This window comes from Erpetoichthys calabaricus, chromosome 4 (genome assembly GCF_900747795.2).
Source record: "Erpetoichthys calabaricus chromosome 4, fErpCal1.3, whole genome shotgun sequence".
Classification (NCBI taxonomy): Eukaryota; Metazoa; Chordata; class Cladistia; order Polypteriformes; family Polypteridae; genus Erpetoichthys; species Erpetoichthys calabaricus.
In genome coordinates this window covers 235,897,012-235,917,620 of record NC_041397.2, presented here as the reverse complement: position 1 = coordinate 235,917,620, position 20,609 = coordinate 235,897,012, and the positions used below count along the sequence as shown (strand labels likewise).

General features: G+C 37.9%; 1 protein-coding gene across 1 annotated transcript in view; it reads left to right on the top strand.

Annotated features, from left to right (window-relative positions):
* LOC114651226 (SID1 transmembrane family member 1-like) overlaps window positions 1-20,609 on the top strand; it is a 60,181-nt gene that overhangs the window by 7,047 nt on the left and 32,525 nt on the right. Inside the window, exons 2-10 of the mRNA XM_051926652.1 lie at window positions 5,318-5,439; window positions 9,863-10,033; window positions 10,987-11,032; window positions 11,219-11,320; window positions 12,857-12,940; window positions 13,822-13,912; window positions 14,207-14,278; window positions 16,739-16,832; window positions 17,260-17,306. Of these exons, the coding sequence (XP_051782612.1) occupies window positions 5,318-5,439; window positions 9,863-10,033; window positions 10,987-11,032; window positions 11,219-11,320; window positions 12,857-12,940; window positions 13,822-13,912; window positions 14,207-14,278; window positions 16,739-16,832; window positions 17,260-17,306 (829 nt within the window). The remainder of the gene's footprint in view (window positions 1-5,317; window positions 5,440-9,862; window positions 10,034-10,986; window positions 11,033-11,218; window positions 11,321-12,856; window positions 12,941-13,821; window positions 13,913-14,206; window positions 14,279-16,738; window positions 16,833-17,259; window positions 17,307-20,609) is intronic.

The following is a 20,609-nucleotide window of genomic DNA, read 5'->3' as shown; positions in this document are numbered from 1 at the left end:
AATGGAGTGAGGCAGCCCCTTTTATATTGTACCTGGATGTGCTCCAGGTACTCGTTGATGGATGGCCTTCTTGCAGAACTTCCTGGTGTGGTGGAAGTGCTGCAGTCCAGGGCTTAGCAAATGTCCAGGCATCTCCAGGCGGTGGTCACGGGCCCCCACAGGATTGAGCTGCCAAGCTCTGTTCCCGTGGCCCCGACACCCACCAGGGCGGCTGCCCTCTCGTGTTCTGGGGGAGATAATGCTCCTCTCCTCGTCCTTCCACTCTCCTGATGTGCCAGCTAGGCAAGGCTCCCAACCAACCATTACAAAACTAATAGTATCTGAATATAAAACTGTATGGCTCTTATGAAGTCCAATATGATAGGCATGCTACACATACAAACCATTTTAGAGAAAAAACTAAACATTGTTACCATGATAAACAAGACCAAAGGAAGTTGAAAACTCTGTGCTGTGTAGCCTCCATCTTGTGTGTCAAACTTGAATAATTCATATAAAAACAAATGGCATATGGAGGGAATACATACAAACCAATTGGATTCAAATGACAAAGAATGCATACAAACATAAAATCAATATAGTTCATGTGCAGACTAATAATTTATATATAATAACCAATATTGTTTTATGTCTGAAATCAATATTGTGTGCAGACTGGTACTGTATGTATGTACACAACAAGTTAAAGATTTGGGCTCACTGAGAAATTTTCATGTTTTCGATAGAAATTAATGCCTTTTTAATGCAACATAAAAAACATGAACACAGAATGTTGGTATCAGAGGCAGAATTTCAATGAAAAAGCCATGTTTAAAACTGGCAAATAAAAAGTAGAGGTGAAAATGAGAAAAGAACAAAGATATTGGATGGAAGATAACTAGAAAAGAGTATTAAAGGCAGAATCCGGGAATATTTCTGCTCTGTTGTATATGACACTATTATTTGGAGTATATTTAAAGAAGAAGCCAACTGAGTACTTGTAAGGTATTTGTTTCTTAAACTATACACCCTGATGTGCTTATGCAGTTTCCCATCTGGGCCTTCCCCATCTTTTTCTATCTTGGTTAGATCCAATTTGCCCTTTTCTCTCAAGACAGTAATAGACACCTTTCAGTGGTACTAATGGTGTTACGAAGGTTTCTCTGCTAACCAGTTTGCATTTATACAAGGCTAAGTAAGGATAAGTAAAGGAGTTTGCCATTGGGACACTGGAGAAATGGATGCTGAAAATTGTAGTCATATGTGAATAATAAATTGAAAAAGTTATTTTATGACATAATGAGCCATTCTGCGGTGGGTTGGCACCCTGCCCAGGATTGGTTCCTGCCTTGTGCCCTGTGTTGGCTGGGATTGGCTCCAGCAGACCCCCGTGACCCTGTGTTCGGATTCAGCAGGTTGGAAAATGGATGGATGGATAATGAGCCATTAGAAACATTAGTAATGTCTTGTGTGTATTTTTAAATCAATTTAATGATACCTTGATTAAAAAGGTATCCATACGACTGCAGCCTTTTTGAGCCAGCATGCTCATCACACATTAGCTATTAGGTGGTGAAGTTTTGAGAGAGGTAGCCAGTTAGAAACAGGGGGTGATTAGGAGGCCAGAATGACCAGGTCATGGAGGGCAATTTAGTCTGGACTTCAGGATACACCCTACTCTTTATGAAGGATGCCCAGGGATCTTGATTTAATGTCTCTTCTGAAAGACAGTGCCATTTTTGCAACATGGTGTCCCTGTCACTGGGATCCACACTCGGGCCACATGATAAATGACCTCTGCTTGCTTCACAACCATCTCTTCCAACAGCAACCCAAGCTTCTCCTAGATGGTCTCCAATCCAAGTACTGACTGGGCCTGAACATGCTTAGCTTTAGGTGGATGATCTGTTCTGAGCCCGAAACCACAAAGACAGTAATGCCTAACATGACATTCGGATAAAGTAAAAGATGTTAATATTCCCCAGTCACCCATATAAGAAACAATAAATTTACCACAATACAAAACAAATTCTTCCCCCTTCTATCCTCCAAGTTGAGTGTTGCCTCATTCTGCCTCCCGACTTTGACTCGTCCAAGTGCGGTAGCGGGGGCTTTCTTTTAAAGTCGACCTAGAAACTGCTTCTGGCTACCTGTTTCAGTGCTCTGGAGCATTTCCAGGTCGTACACAACCCTGGGCAGTCCCCCCCACAACAACACATTCTGCCGATTCCCAAAGACCCTGACAGTGCTGCTTCTCGGGACTCCAATTCTCATTCCACTCTGTAGGTGTCCTAAGGTGATCCAGCCCTGAGGAACACTGCTAGCTGTTGCATGGCGGAATGAGCTGCTCCCAGTGGAATCATATGCCAGCTTCTTTCATTATGGCCTCCTGGCAATGCCTGTCCTTGCTTTGTGGCACCTACACTCTATATAATTTACAATATCATAAGTAAATGAAGCTCAAGGAGTTATATTGTTTGTTTTCTCAACAAAGCCTTCTGGATGTACTCTTATCAGGGTGAAGCGATGAGCCCACTTAAACATGAGTCTGTGTTTTACTTGTCAAATGGCTACTTCACAACACCTGTACATTAGAATGCTAAGATATGTGATAATTCAGTTGCAGCAATTAACTGTTTGTAATATCTGCTATATTGTCCTTCCCTACTTAGAGCATTGCTGAGATTGTGTTGTTATTTTTTTTCAAATAAAGGGCACATTAACCCAAACTTGTATATACTGCTAACAGTAGTGTTTTAGGCCACTCGGTTAAAGATAAATCAGCTAAAATAGTCCAAAATCTCTGGAAGTTAAATACAAAAGCAAATAAATTATGGTGTAAATTTTGGTTAGTGGCAGGTTTTTATTTAATTATTGCATTAAAATGATTTGTGTTTTCATAAAGTATAAACTTTAGGTAATATGAATGTTAATGATCCACTATATGAGGAAGCAGATCGCTTAGATACTTATATAGTGTATTCTCATATGTGTGAGTCAAATTATTGTTACTTTAAAGTTAAATTATACAATACTAGCTGTATTACCCAACTTTGCCCAGGAAATTTCATAAGACAATGGGCGTCAGTTATAGTGCCATTAGTTAATCTGTTGTATCAGAAGTACTATGTAACTAAGCATTTTTCAGTATACAATAATTTTTGTAGTTTTTATTATTTAATTATTATCTCAGGAAGTTTGCATGAGAAAGAAAGAAAGGGTCAGTGCACACTGCCAACCCCCTAGTCTGGCACAGGATTATCATCTTTCGAGCCCTTTAGCTGCCTCCCATGTGCACATGTGTAACAAGATGTAGATGTTTCATATTTGCACCTATGGATTAAAGACTAGTAAAGGAATTTATCAGTTCATACTTCCCAGTCCCAGAATCAGCCTATTCATTCTTATCTGGACTTTGTCTAGCACTTCTGTATCTCTTTTGTAGCAGAAATACATAGAGTACTACAGTTGAGGTCTCACTAGTGTGTTATAAAGTACTAGTCATTTAGCCCGTTACAATAACGGGCGCTAGAACAATAGTGCATAAACATTAGTAGGAACAGTCTATATTAAATGGCAAGGGACTTTGACCTCATTCTTTTTGTTGGTCGTATTTTTCTTTCTTTCAGCCTTTCTTTTGTTGATGTTTACTTGCTGAGCTGACCGTTCTTCATGAGCTGCCGCCATGTATTGTGTGTCTTTAATTTTCTGTGACAGTAATACTGTCTTGTACGTAGGCTGGCTTGTATGTCCGCTGGCTTGTACGTCCGTAATATACCTTTAATTTTCTCTGGCGGTAATACAGGCGTGCGCGTCGGTAATATGCCTTTAATCTCCTCTGACAGTAATACTGGCTTGTATGTGGCTGTAATATGCGTCACTGTATTGTGTACCTTTAATTTCCTCTCGCTGTAATACTGGTTTGTATTTCCATAAAACGCCTCTAACTTTCTCTGACAGTAATATCGCGCATCGCACGTGCCCCGCGCATGCGCACTTCACCAGAAGACACACACACACAGACACCTGGACGCACACAGGGATTTTATTAAAGAGGATTAGCATAACCTCCCTTGACTTGCCCTCTACACATCGTGCTATATTACCTAAAAACTCATAAGGGTTACTTTCAAGCTTCAGATCAGTATTCAAATCTATTTGCTTCCTAAATGTAATACTTTATATTTATTAAATTAAATTTAATCAGCAACAAATCTGCCCAAGCCAGTCTGCTGTACAAGTCCATCTGTAATGATTCAATGGATTCTAAATTATTTGCCATTCCAATTAGTTTGTTTTTCTGGTGCAGTGACGTTATGGCAGCCTGCACAAACAATATTGTAGTGCCAATAAAAACAAACCACAGAATAACAATAAAAATTATAAGAACAAATGACAACATCAAAAAAGTCCAAAAGTGAAATACTATTCTGCCTGGATAAAAAAGAGCATCCAAAAAGCAGACTGAGACTGTTAGCATGAAATCAAACATTCTGAGCCATCAACACGAAAACAGGAGCCAAAAAATCATTGTCAAGAAAACTTTGCAGACGGAAAAAAAATAAAAGTTCAATAACAAAAATAACACAAGGCAAAAAGAACGGCAAGGTTAAGTTTCAATACTTGGATATGCTGCCATGTATTATACCGTATAGTCAGCATCATGATGTCATGGACCCTGCAGACATGGGCCTGGAAACTGCCATACCACAGACTGTAGGAAAACAAAATGATATCACATATAACAAAAAATAATTAAAACGCATAAAAAATATGTAATACAGTGAAACTAACTCAGAAAATCATGACAAAATATCATGAGCCAGAATGCTACAAGACTAATATTTGTGAAACAAATCTATTAGTAACAAGTCTGTGAAATATATCTTATGTTAACAACAATAGTAATGTGGAAAAAATTAACAACACAAATCAGCACATATGCTAGTAGAATCCTAACATCTGACAACCTTTTGTAATGCCCAAAACACCTCATAATGTGTAACTAATATTATCAGATAACGAGTGCCTCACTGACAATAACACTTTAAACTGAATTAGAGCTGATGAGTTCAATGTACTTTTTCAAACTTCCTGTCTGATATGGTGTAGGTACCTCATTGATTGTATGAATATTACTTCTAAAACTAGACACAGTTATAGTAGACTCTGCACTGTATTTTTGAGTTTTCCCTGTATTTTGTCTATGTTATTTAAATACTTGGCAAAACTAATGTTCCATAAACATCCTTAATCCATGAAGGTGTTATTAAGAATGTTTGAGAAAGTTGTATAAAGAGAAAATACATTCTCTCTCTCTCTCTCTTTTGCTGAACAGGTAGATGCCATCCGTGTCTTTGCCAGTGCGGATTCGAAAGACTTGCACTATCCAGTGATATTTGTTGTGCGTCAGGAGAAAGGTGTTTTGTCATGGCAAGTTCCGCTTGTACTGAGAGGACTGTGAGTATCACGGTATTTTAATATCTTGTGTCAAGCATTCTCCTGATATTATGATTTTGAGTAATTTGCTGTCAACCTGATGGTCATGATAGAAATTAAATACTGTATAGCCATTAAGCAATGTAGAAAAAGTTTTAATGAAATATTACTAGTGATGGATGTCTTACTGTTTATTTCCCATATACTGTATATAAACATCCATCAATTGCTCTTTTCTAGTAGATGTAAGGGTTCACAGCAGCGGTATATACATAGATTTTAAGAATAATGGTAGGCAGAGACTGGTGACAAGATTTTACCATAAGATATCTATAATCCTGATAATAATCTATTTTGGTGAAAAAAGGAAAAATAAATTTTATTCTTTACAGCCTCTAAATCACTTATTATTTTCAGTTTCAGAAGTTAAACCCTAAATGGTACATAAAGCATTAATTAAAATGCTAATGCAGGTCTTGTTACCAAAAACAGTAATAGGGACAAGGTATCAAACCAAAAAGAAAATCCAGACTCAGTTTTAGGATCACTTCCAAGATTAATACTGAATACACAATTTTAAACCATAAGTCCTAAAACTAATTTGCTCCCTTGAAGCATTGTTGAGTTGCAATCATCTCCCATCTTATGGAAGTCCAACCTCAAACACTCTAACCACTGCTCTTTTTCAAAACGACAAACAAAAGTTTCAAAGACAAGCAGATCTTCCACTTGCAAAAGTAAAGATTAAATGATGCAGAATTCCCTATATAAGATGGCATCCACAACATTTCTCTTTGGTGCATGTGTGTACTTTTTTACAGTACACGCATACTGCCATTAGCACTAAATAATTCACAAATCAAATAGAACAAGCAAAATACTGTAAAAAGTGGGAACAAAGCAGCATAAAGCAGCTCCAAAAGATAATTGAAAAACCACCAGATTCTGACAAATGAAATGTGGAGGCTACAATAGGTGGATCTTCCAGCTGGAGAAAAAAGGTTTCTTATTTACTCAATAATGCCAGGGTGACAAGAAGAAAATCTGAACAATGAACAGCATTGTCATAATAGATTTTTAATGAATGTGAGGATCAAAAAGAGTGGTCCAATTCAAATGATAGTTTACAGTAAAAGTAAGGATGAGCCAAATAGCATTGTTACATTTTATGAAAACCATAATTGCTGATAAAATTACTAAAAGATAATGACCTTTAAATATTTCAGTTTAACATGGAGAAGTTATATTTTGCAGGGAGCTAATACATCTCAAAACAGGAGGTAGAGTATAAAACTCTTGAATATTAGAAAATAACAAAACAAAAAACACAAAAGCAACTTAGGCTTTAAATCTGGTTTAACTTGAAATACACAAGCAATTGTAACCACAAGGAGCATATCATTATCTTCAACATCAGAACAAGCGGTCATTGGGATCCTATTTATAAAACTTTGTGTGGATTTGAACAATAAAATGCCTATGCCAAGAAAAAAGATCAGATTTGTACATACATTTCTATGCAATTTAGCTTTGTAAATCACAATCATCTTACAGATGTGTGCATGTGTATGCGCCTTGAATTTCTAGCTGGTTGCCACCCTGAAACAATCATATATTGACTATGCTAATCAACCTCGTACATACAAAGTCACAATGCTGCAGAACTTCATTGGCTGGAAGACCAGCCTTCCTCCTGACACATCAAGTCCTAAGCTGCACTCTGCTGCTTAGTGCACAAGAGCACAAAAGGCATTTAAGCACCTCTCCTCTGCGTTCTTGGGACCAGGGAAAGGCATAGGTGCCAGCATCTGAGCGGGTACCCACTATCACCTGGCAAATATAAAGACACAATTGCTGCTACAGTGTGAAGTATAGGCCATGTGAAACATAGATGAACCAGTTACCTTACTAACAAGCCAGCATCCACATACAGCACAATCACATCTTCCAAAGCTACTTTGCCTCAAAATAAATGAATCACATGTTGACCCAGGACACCAAGTCAAAATGTTTGCCTCATTTTGGCGTAACAGATGACTTGTGAATTAATAGAAAGTAACTGCTCACGGTTAACAAAAGCAGCTTCATTCTTTCTAGGAGCCATTATTTCAATATGAGTGCAGTAAATTGCTCTGATTACATTACACTATTGCAAATTGTGTTTATATGTTGGCAAAAACATGTTACATGTTATGTATGTATACCTACACCATACGAAAAGTAAATGTAGCTACTCAGGTCAGTTAATGGCCTCCAACAAAGCTGTCAAGATGGAGCTGAAGCTTGACTGAGGTAGTCCTAAGCTGTCAGTCAGTTCCCTGAGAAGTGACAACAGTTAGCCGATATAAAGTTGACAAAAACTCAAATAAGTTCTTCAGTGCAAATATGCAGCATTGGCCTTGGCCCCCTTAACAGGGAACTAAAACAGAGTCTGTACAATACATTCATCACTTTTAAGGTTTAATATGTTTATCACATCAATGCACATTATAATGTTTAGAGAAAAGACATCCAAAAGCTGAGTGAATTTTTCTAAAAAGCAGCTCAATGTTAAAACATGAATGCAAAATGTCAATAATTGTAGGAAGCAGAAGCTTCCCCTTTTATCACTGAATATAATGCCCAATAAATAATACAATACCATATGGTATATACCCAGTCTTTCTTTCTTTCTTTCTTTTACAACAACATTCCAACAAGTTCCTGGCAATATGAAATATATTGAATTGTTCCAGTTCAAATTCCATCTATCTATCTATCTATCTATCTATCTATCTATCTATCTATCTATCTATCTATCTATCTATCTATCTATCTATCTATCTATCTATCTATCTATCTATCTATCTATCTATCTATCTATCTATCTATCTGTTTGTTAGTTTGGATTTTTATATGTCAAAAAGACTTTATCTCACAGCTCTCATAGCATCTAATATTTTAAGTACAACAGAAGTATTTTATACCAGTAACGGCACACTGCACGATAATGTGCAGTGAATACACTTGACTTGAGCATTAATAGTCTTCCTACTCTTTCACTGTATGTTTAGCATTTATTTGCTCAGAGGTTGATGTGCTTGCTGCTTCCTGAGGAGCTCTTCTTTACTCCACCCTAGCGGCCCGCTGCTTCTCTTCTCTTCGTCGGCATCTTTTCGCGTTAAAACTGATTAAGTTAGGTTTTGTGTTGCAATTACTTAGTATGTTTTCTTTAATCTTTCATTTAATCTGGCACTTAAGTCTTCAATCTGCCTCAAGAATGATTAGCGAAGGTGGTAGGGAATGAGAACGGCGCCCGCACGCATGTGCCGCCCTGCTGCACGCTGCCGAGAGTTGATTCTACAATAAAATAAAATAAAAATAAAAAGAGTAATAAAATTCTCACCCCGAAAGCGGATAGTAGAGATCACGTAGTATATGTGCACCAAATTTCAAGTCAATAGGTGAAACGGTTTGCGAACTACAGGTGATTTAAAATCCTGGACAGGCGAACAACACAGTAGTGTATTATAGAAGAAGATGGGTATTCATATGCAAGATTAATATATTAGTAAATATGTAAATAAAGCAAAAATGCATAGATAGATAGATATATGACTGCATAACCATTTAGTGAAGAAATATATTTGCTGCACACTATATTCATAAAATATACTATGGCAAAAGAAGAAGTGCAATATGAGGGGAATGCTATTTACATTGATATCAAAGAGGGAGCAAGGAATGAAAAGTAGCAGGTGCCAGAATAAAAGTGGTTTTATCCTTCTTTGATATCCACCCAACCAAGTGAAATTTTCAGTACCAGCTTATTCTAATACATGACTACAGGTTCAGTAGTCTTTAATAATAACAATAATAATAATAATAATATGGGTTTAGAAAATGGTATGATATATGTTTACTTATACAAAACCTTTCTCGTGTTCAATGAACTTCTCAGACATTCAAAATGGTAGAACAGGAAGCAAATATCTAACATTAAACATCAAATACAGATAGATGCATAAAAGAGAAGATTTTGAGGTAGAACAGCAAATGGGGAAACATAACAAATGCTAGAAGAAACCCACCTGCCAAACATCCCACCAGCCTCAGTAACAAAATAATAAGTGTTACTGACCTTTTGTTAAAGGTGAATGGCTTAGATTATTAAAATATGTCTAAATGAGCATTCATATAGTTTTCACAATGCCCATATTTCATTTTAATGCATAAAAAGAACTTTAACCAATTGTCTTGCTGTTATTTCTCTCTGTGTAATCTAACCGTAAAAAGTAAATTGAGTTATTATTGAGCTAGCTACTGAGCCTACGATAATTTCTTCCACTGCACAGATTATTTCTATAACCTTGTGTCATTAATGATGTTTCAAAAACCACTGTTGCTACTTAATTATTTTTTTTTAGTTTTGATGTAACATGTAGTACTTTCCGTGTTTTGGTAGCTATCAGAGGTCATATAAGTACCAAGAAGTCAGCCGTACCTTGTGCCCACTGGAACCTGAGGAAGAGGAGTTATCGGCAGAGCATAGTCTGTTCATTGATGTGGCCTCCATGGCACCAGCCAACGTGCATTACCAGCTCCTCGTCACCTGGACAAAACATTTCACTCTGGAGTAAGGTGCATTATTATCTAGAACAACATGCAATCAGGAGCGTGAGCTGGGATGCTGCTAGGAGAGAATTTAGATTGTTACCATACTGTTTTTAATTCAGAACACTGAAGCATTCCAAACACATCATCTTGTCATCCCCAGTCCAACTCTGCAGAAAAAAAGATGCTTGGGCTGATTTTAGCTAGTGGTTATATTCACACTGCAGCCCTTGTCAGATTTTACAATGATTCAAATGGATATTGAGTAGGGAATGGGAAGGGAAGTAACCAATTCAGTAAAATAGAAGTGAACCTTTAGGTTCTAAAGAGGAAATGGTCACCAAATATAGTGAGAGATCAACGAAATTATTTCTATGGTAACTATACAGGAACAAGGAAAGCACAGGATTGGAACTGAAATGAGAAGAGCGTAGTTTTACTATGTTGGAAATGTTTTCAGTATACGGTGTGTATGAACATAGCTGAAGAAAGAGACACTATGAAACTGCTTTTAAGTTTACTTTTCTTATGAGGGGTCATTTTTATTGAATACAAAACAACCCCACTAATGATTCTGTTATCCTGCATGCCCCCCTATTGACTCCATTATGCAGACTGAAGAGGACAGCTGTCTCCAGACCAAGAGCCCTTCCAAATGGAAATTCCCACCTTGCCCCAATAACCTATCTTGCCAGATTTTGGAGGACACTAAAAAGTATTCTAGGCATTGCACAACTGTCCCTTCCCTCCATCCACCCCTTCGCATTTTATAGAACTGGATCATATGTTAGTGTTCCACCCTACTAAGTGTTTTTTGAAATGAATAAGAGTAAAGCTGAAGCATCAAGGGATCCTCAAACTGCCTGTAACTCTAACTTTTAAGTTTAATCCCCTTTACTTTCCAAATGTGAGTGTCTTTTAGGGTTAGAACCTTCTGGGATTGTCAATGTAATGTGACTCTTACTCTTTGACCAGGACTGGAGAAGCTTTCAACTTCAGTGCTACTCCATCCCAGCCGCAGGTGAATATGTTTTTTTTTTTTATATCTTCTAATGTTTTCAGTTGATTTTGGTTATATTAGCCCTTTATTTCTATCCCTTTTTCTGTGTTGTAATTACAGGTGCCATATCTCTCATTATTTTCCCCAAAGGCTGAAAGTCACTAGTCTAATACACATTTGAACATGTTTCCATTTTTCTTTTATCAGTATTTCTTGTACACATTTCCTGTCAGAGTGAACTCTGTGGTGATTCAAGTGGAGGCAGAGCAGGCACATCCATGTACCGTTGTGTCCGTTCAGGACATTGTGGTGAGTTATTCTTCATTAAGACATTTGTACAGAACAGGTTATAATCTCATCACAACAGCTCAATGAAAGGCTGAAGCAGGCAAACCTTTTCCATTTAAGCAAATAGAGATTAAGCAGCTTTGTTGTAACTACAACATTCTGCATAAACTATTTTTAATCAAAAATTGTAAAAGTATAATTTATTTGTGCTTTGAAGATCCTCAGGATGCTGTTTGAACATCTAGTGTATATGCAATATAGTAAATTTGCAATTGATAATGACTGGGCAAACTTCACTTTGGACAAGTTAGGCCATAAGCTTAATCTCAGTAATTACGATGGACTCTTTGATTTCTGCAATCAATCTTACATTTCAAAATGGCCATATTCTTTAAGACATTCTTTATGTCAAATGTAGAAAAATTCGTTCTTAAGTGTAACGTGAATACATGAAATGTTTACTTAATCACTCGAACCAATATATTCCTGGAAAATCATGTACAATGCTATGTAAAGAACTCTATGTGTATTGTCTTCAATTTTTAAAATACAATATGAATACTACACAAGAAAAATGATATGAAAATTGGAATTTAACATAAAATAAGAAATTCAATCAAATTTGTTACATTTACTTTACTTATAACATAAATCATCTTTCTGGCTTTTACATTATCAGACTCTGTAAAAATTGTGCCACTGTCCGCTTAAAATAGTTCTAAATACACATAGCTTGGATTTTGTGAATGTGAAATTTACAAAAGTACAAAAAGATATACTAGAATTCATTAATTTTTTGTAATCAACGCTGTTAATCCAAAAATTATTTTACCATTAATAAATATAAAATTGGATTAAAATGTATGAAACTCCATGTGCCTATGAAAAAGATTAACTGGATTTGACAATGGATGTGTGGAAATGTATTGGCTGCATGAAGTTTACTGTTTACATAAAATGTCCATTTTGTGCCACTGAATGATAAAGATAAAATATAGAATACTGTTTATTTGAATAAGATTAGCATTATTATCATAGATTTTGTTACTATTGCAATGTGTATTACATATACAGTGAGATAAAGGTTGCACCTTGTATTGTGCTGGTCATACAAAGTCCAGACTTTATTCTAATCAGTTAGTGCTACTGTGTCACTATTCATAGGAGACACTTGGTTTGAATCCTGGGCACAGTCACAGACTGTGTAGGATCAGTACATCCTCCCTGGATCGCTGTAGGTTTTTTCTCCGAGTATTTTTGAATGCATGGATTGATGGCTAATATAGGTCACTTAAACTCTATACCAGTGAAGGTATAGGTAATTTGTGAATTGCAATGTGTATTGACAATATGGTAATTGACAATAGAAAATATTTGATTTGATCTTGCATCTGATGCAGAATTCCAGTGGTAGGATAACAGCTTTTTTGACTAGGGTACAGGTGTGTTGTGTGGGAGGGTAGTGTCCCACATGTTGGTCACATTGCATTAACCTCTATGTACAGACTATGCCATCCTAGCCGTTTCCTTGATCTGATCAACTTTTTCTTTCCTCAGTGCCCAGTTTATGATCTTGACCACAATGTGGAGTTCATAGGCGTGTACCAGTCTATGACCAAGCAAGCTGCAATCACAGTGCAGGTAATTCAAAACTGAGACATCTGATATCAGAGAAGAAGGGATTAGATAGATAGATAGCTAGATAGATAGCTAGATAGATAGATAGATAGATAGATAGATAGATAGATAGATAGATAGATAGATAGATAGATAGATAGATAGATAGATAGATAGATAGATAGATAGATACTGGGATAATAGTTATAGAATCCTCTGGAATATAATTTTATTAATATGGTGGTAGTCTAAGCTATTTCATCTCGTAAAACATGTGCATACTATTCATTCTCCACATGGGTTGTTCTTCTGATGATAATAGATTATGACTACTCCAAAAATTGTCATTTGAGGTCTGGGAGTATGAGGGATATTTGCAGGCAAGAGTAGGTGAAGTTTCAAAGGGTAACTTGTTTATAGAGAAAATGCACAAATATGATTAACATCTTCATATACGGCGGCACGGTGGCGCAGTGGGTAGCGCTGCTGCCTCGCAGTTGGGAGACCTGGAGACCTGGGTTCGCTTCCCGGGTCCTCCCTGCGTGGAGTTTGCATGTTCTCCCCGTGTCTGCGTGGGTTTCCTCCGGGCGCTCCGGTTTCCTCCCACAGTCCAAAGACATGCAGGTTAGGTGGACTGGCGATTCTAAATTGGCCCTAGTGTGTGCTTGGTGTGTGGGTGTGTTTGTGTGTGTCCTGCGGTGGGTTGGCACCCTGCCCAGGATTGGTTCCTGCCTTGTGCCCTGTGTTGGCTGGGATTGGCTCCAGCAGACCCCCGTGACCCTGTGTTCGGATTCAGCGGGTTGGAAAATGGATGGATGGATCTTCATATACTATAAACTGAAGAAATAAGGGGTGATGTGTAACAATTAATAAAACGCAATACAGCTTTACATCTGCTTTTACAGAGAAAAGATTTTCCTGATGGAAAATTCTACATTGTGTTTGTTGTCAGACCCGAGGACTATGCTTGTGGGGGCTCTTTCACAACAGAGGAAGGTGAGTGTGGATCAGTGAAAATGAATGAATTTGTAAAATGTGTAAACTCCTGCTTCTTGGGGAGTCATTTCATAGACGTGTGTTTTTTCTTTTATACTACCACAGACAGATCCAAAACATTTTTTTTATTTTCTTGAAGATGTTACTATTAATATTACTCTTATTACTGTACTGTTACTGTTATCAATAATATAAAAAAATCAGTAGCACATAAGAAATGTATGTTAGGATTTTTTTTCAGAGCAAGGCTATATCTGTGTGATCACCTCAAGTAATGTCATCCATTGTTTTCAGGTAAAGGAAACAGCAGTCATACTGGGGAACACAGAAAGGACCTCAGAATTACAGTTGTGCCTGCTGTTAGCGGTGAGTGTGAAGGAAGCCAGAGAAAAAAATACACCACAACATATTGAAATTGGGAGTGGTACAGGAAAAACACGAACAACTGTACAGGTCAACACTTTTTTTCAGTATTAACTCAATGCCATTGTTTATTCTAACTACTAGGCACCTGAGTAGCTATATTTACAGTAAGTAGATGCAATGAGAATGATTTAAAGAGAAACAGATTTTTTTTTCTGTAGCTGTTATAGATTTTTTACCTGAGAAGAGGTCAGCACCTCTCAATCCTTGCTTAACATAGTCTGAGCAGGGTCACACCTCATAGCCATCCAATAGTCTTTTTCCATGGCCTCTCCAAAGTCATCACATGCTCAAGCATTTGCTTCCACAACTACTGTAGCAGTTGTCACCCGAGTCAGGTGACCCCACAGAAACCATTTCCCAGATGGCCACCTTGTTCAGTCTGACAGTTTTCCTCACCTCTGGTTTCCACCTTAAGGTCCTTGGGTTGCCATAATGAGAAGCCCCAACCTCTTTAAGACTACAGCTATTAGCAGCTGCTTCCACAACTGAGGTCTTGAACAGGGTCCATTTGAAGTCAATATCCCCAACCTTACACTGCACATGGGAGACATTCTTTAGGAAAATGGAGTTGAGCTCATCACAAACTGAATCCTTACCCCAGAAATGCCCAGGACAACCTACTGCTCGCCAAGGCTTCCACTAGTCTATCCGGTCTACACACCTTGCTTTGAATCCAACTTATCTGGTTTGCCTCATTTGACTGTGACTTTTAGTGACTTTTCACTTGAGTGATTCGCTGCTGAGGTGTAAGGTCTGAGGTTATGGTTCTATCTTGGAAAAGAGTAGATTGCTCTCTCCAGGAGAGGGGGAATAACTATCCTTAGTGCAGTTGAAATATCTTGGGATCTTGTTCATAAGTAATGGAAAAATGTAACTTGAGATCAATAAGTGGATTGGAACAGCAGCTGCTGTCCTGTTGGTGTTGTATTGGTCCGTGGTGGTGAAGTGGGAGTTCAGTCTAAAGGCAGAACTCTTTATTTACCCATTATCTACATCCCTAGCCTCACTTATGGTCATAAGCTGTGGGTAATGGCCAAAAGAATGACATTGCGAGTACAAGCAGCAGAAATAAGTTTTTTGTTTTTTTTTTACAAGGAGGCCGGGCTGACACTGTGATAGGATAAGAAGCTCAGAGTAGAGCCAGTTGAGGTTGTTCAGGCATGTTGTATGGATACCCCCTGGGCAACTCCCGCTACAGCTGCTCAGCACACATCCCACTGGGCAGAGATCCTGCAGCAGACCCAGGACACACTGGCTGGGGGACACTTGGGAATTCCCCAGGATGTGCTGGAATCTGCAGCTGGGAAGCCTCACTAGGAAATGTGGTTTGAGAAAATGAGATAAGACATAAGATGAGATATTATAGACATTTTCATTCAGGCAGGCAAGAGCACAAATACCTGTTTTACAAAGCAGAAAACAATCATTTTATGCTGTATATGTACACAACTATTTAGACATAATTTGTACATCTGGAATGCTGTCTGATTCAGTGGCTTTGCTTAGAGACACAGTGGGAGCCTATGCAGTTTACACTCAAAATCTTTAGTCATTAAGTTTCACATAGACAAATGTATAGTATGCTTACTTAGCTAATGTTTTTATCTAATGTGATTTGCAAGTCACAAGAATACTACATTTGTTTCCATATCTTTACAATTTGAGTACAAACAGGTTAAGTGACTTGCCCAGGTGACTTACAGTACATAGTAAGTCATTGGTGGGGATTGAACTGACAATCTCACATTACAATGACCTAATATCTCGGGTTCTTTTGCAAAGGTAACCGATGTGCCAACCTTAGGAAAAACAGGTAAACTACTAAGGTCCTGGCCCTGGACATTAAAATAGACTGCCACTGGGTAACCATGTTTCACTCCCTGTGGCTTCCATATCAAACCTTAATGCTGACCTACATCATACCACTGGTAATAACAGAGAAGGTCTTGGTAGGGAACTACATGCCCCATTATCAGGTCATTTAGAGTGTTCCAAGGCATAGTGGGAAATAGCCATTTCCCTGGGGACACTAGAGATTAATAAATGGAGCAACATCTTCCTTCCTAGGCAGACCGTGGAACTCTTAAAGCTGGCTGACTTTGTTAATCTAAGATTTACAGGAAAGTTCCTGAATGGAACTCACATCCTGTTCACAGGGACTATTATAGAAACTGTCGGTGGGGTGTGGGTAATGCAGCCTTTGGACAATGGGGAATTCTGAAGAAGATTCAATACCCTTATACAATGTACTTTGAATCAATATAGAAAGTCATAAGAGAAACTGAATAAAATGAAGATGATAGACATAAGAGTCTACATATGCACTCTATTTCACTTTCATGTTTTATATTTCCTGGTAAGTGTTTTAAAAATAAGTGTTTTACTTTTTTGTTTTCTCAGAGTCAGTATATATCCATGCCACACTCTTGTCTTTTCTCATCTTCCTGATGTTCTATGGAGGAGCTCTGCTTGTTACTTTCACTCAGTATGCATGGTAAGTTTATGGAATTTATGATATTGCAATAACATGGGGTGCAGTATGGGAATGCTGTACACTATGGTGGAAATGTTGATCAGTAAAATGACTCACACAGTCTAAACATTGAATCTTTTAATGTGGAAGACATCAGAAAATATGAATAAACTAAGGACTGCAAGCTGTGAAATGCCATATCATGTTGCTAAAAAAACATACAAACTAGGCATGCATGTATGGGTCTTTTTTTTCCCCAATCAATTAAACAATCAATTAATCAATCAATAAATTATATGAATTTGCATAGTATGCTGAAATCTTTCTAAGTATATTACAGCACAAGATGAAGCAGTGCATTGCCTTTAGTCTGGGTAGGAACGTCCTTCTTTTTGTTTAATCACGTCTAGGTGTATTTTTAGCAATGCCTAATGATGCCTCTTTTTAGTGCTCACCGAAGGGGTGCAGATGGAGTGTGCGGTCCTGATGATGAAGGTAATTTTTTTATTTTTGAATGTTTTTTTAGTACATTCCCATTACTTTTACTTTTTGTCTTTACTTTTTGTACTGATTCAAAATGGAATTATGAAGTGTCTCTTTATCTTTGTTTATGCATTAGCTAGTGTTCTTGGACTCCTCTTTCCACGTGCAGTTTCTTGGAACTTCTGTCTGCCCATTTTAGCTCCAGATTGCAATGACCTTTGACCTAAGGTCAAGAATACCAAAAGCAGTACAGTTAGAATGTGAATGTTTTTAAATAAGAAAGTGTTGAAGCCTGGAAAACATTTCAGCTAAACAACAAACACATACAGTAGGAACAATAACAAGTACCCTAAGTTCTTGTCAATAAGCCGCGGCTTATCTAAGGAAAAAAGTTGTGAAAATGAAAAAATAGAATATCGGCTTATACATAAGTCCGGCTTATACATCCATCGCGGGGGTTGCGTTCCAGAGCCACCCGCGAAATAAGAATATCCGCGAAGTAGAAACCATATGTTTATATGGTTATTTTTATATTGTCATGCTTGGGTCACAGATTTGCGCAGAAACACAGGAGGTTGTAGAGAGACAGGAACGTTATTCAAACACTGCAAACAAACATTTGTCTCTTTTTCAAAAGTTTAAACTGTGCTCCATGACAAGACAGAGATTACAGTTCTGTCTCACAATTAAAAGAATGCAAACATATCTTCCTTTTCAAAGGAGTGCAAAGCAAGCAGTCAAAAAAAAAATCAATAGGGCTTTTTGGCTTTTAAGTATGCGAAGCACCGCCGGTACAAAGCTGTTGAAGGCGGCAGCTCACACCCCCTCTGTCAGGAGCAGGAAGAGAGAGGAAGAGAGAGAGAGAGAGAGATAGATAGAGAGAGATAGAGAGAGACAGATAAAAAAAATCAATACGTGCCCTTTGAGCTTTTAAGTATGCGAAGCTCCGTGCAGCATGTCCTTCAGGAAGCAGCTGCACACAGCCCCCCTGCTCACACCCCCCTACGTCAGCGCAAGAGAGAGAGAGAGAGAGAGAGAGAGAGAAAGTAAGCTGGATAGCTTCTCAGCCATCTGCCAATAGCGTCCCTTGTATGAAATCAACTGGGCAAACCAACTGAGGAAGCATGTACCAGAAATTAAAAGACCCATTGTCCGCAGAAATCCGCGATATATATTTAAATATGCTTACATATAAAATCACAATTTAAATGACCGCTACGCGCTCGTGTTGACTCGGCGACGCCCAGAGCAGAAAGAACGCGCTCCGGCCGCTCCAACCGCGCCATGCGGGGAGTGAGAGAGACGGCAATATCTCACACTCTCTCCCCCCTTAAAGAAATTAAATGGGCGCGAGTGAGACCACTGACCTCCCTCCCTTCTATTAGTTATAGGTTATAGTACGTTCGGCTTATCCATGAGTCCGGCTTATCTATGATACGATTTTATTTTAAAAATTCGTATGATTTTTGGTCTCCGGCTAATACATGAGTCCGGCTTATAGACAAGAACTTAGGGTACTGCCATCTTTAACATTCTGTTTCCATCTGAGAAAACAATTAAATACTTTTGAAGTTCAAGAGCTTTTTCCTGTATTAAATAAAATATTCAAATGCACTGACCAAGGTTTAACAAATACTACCTAGAAAGGATGGAGTAATAATAAAACAACAAATTTCATTAAAAAGTAAAGTAAATTAGAAATATGGTAAAAGTATAATTTTCCAAAAGGATGTACTTTCTTCATTTTTCTTTCAAGACTGCTGAATCAACACTTGGATCACTAGAGCATGCTATATACTTAGCTTTAATCAGCCTTAAATGTATCCTTACATTTATATTAGAAATACAGAATTTCCTGAGTTACAAGAGTGCTCCCTAATTGTGCCATTAAAGGGGATCCTTCCTTGGAATATGTAAACCCCTGTTTTAATATCAAGCGGCCTGTAACACCGGGAAAATGAAGTAAGTCCCATAAATATACAGTGCTTCTGTAAATGAGGTATAGCAATACAATATGTATTCTTGAGAGTGTAAAATGTATCAGCTCCATTAAATGATGTCCCAGTTAGTAACACTATAGACTTGAGCAGGTTCCATAGTCATATCTTTATCATGTTCTTGGACTTCTTGACAGGCAGGCAGGCAGGTAGGCAGATAGATAATCGTTCTGGAATCATACATTATGTAAGGGAGTAATTTGCCAGGCCCATACAATAGAATGGCACAAGGCATCATAGAAAGGTCTCCTGAGTAGACAGATGGCCACTTTGTCAGCAGAAAAGATCCAGTATATCCCAGTGTGGTGTACCACAAATGTGTTCTTTACACCCCAGGAGGACAACAAGCAGATACTATGTTCACATGCTATTGGGCAGTAGTAATTACACATGAAAGCTCAGCAAATTCAGAAGAAACCCAAATTCTCTAATACAACACTAACCTTTCACCTCAGTCAATAATATAAAAATAAAACAAAAATAACCTGGTTATTTGTTTAATTCATTTACTTTACTCTTTATATATGCATAAACTTAAGCTTATCTTTCAATGTTTTTGTGAGATCCAAGTAGCAAATGTGCTAAAGCAGAAAAAGTGCCCTTGTGTTTCTCCCAAAAATCCAACCCAGCACTTAACATGAATACAACAATGTGAAAAGGTGAAACATCTCAAGTGTCAATTCCAAAAATTCTTATAGCAAATGTACGCCACAAGAGACTCCAGTAAATGCAAAAGAGAAGCAGGGTATATATAACTGGAATCATTTAATAATTTTTGGGGGCCAACAGGAGACTTCACATTGTCCCATATCAAGAATAACTGAAGCAGGTTGCTTTTTTAAAGGTGGGAATTAAGGTTTGAAATGTTGCAATTAGGCAACATACAGTCCTGGGATGCAAAGATAAGAACCCTGTTTGCTCCTTGAGACAGGAAGGATGGAAGCTGCTGAGAATTCCAATCTATTAAGAACAACTGATAGCTCACAGATGCAAGGAAACCATGGGTGTGCTGTTCCTATAGCAAAACGAGAGCTTTTCATGAATCTGGAAGTAATTCCAGGGGTTAGTCACAGGTAACGCTAACAGGGTATTTAAAACCGTCTTACTGTTTAAGTAACCTGGAGTTAGGAAGTGAGTCTGGGATGAATTCATAGCTGATGAAAGAAAGAGGCCAGTGTGAAAAGGAAAAAAGAGAGATAGCAGGTGAGAAAGAGAGTGTTTGCTGGTACTTTAAGTTGGAAAAGTGGGTAGGCCACCCCACCGATAAGGTAGGGGATCTCTAAACTAGCAAGCCAGGTCCAGGGAGGCAGAATAATTT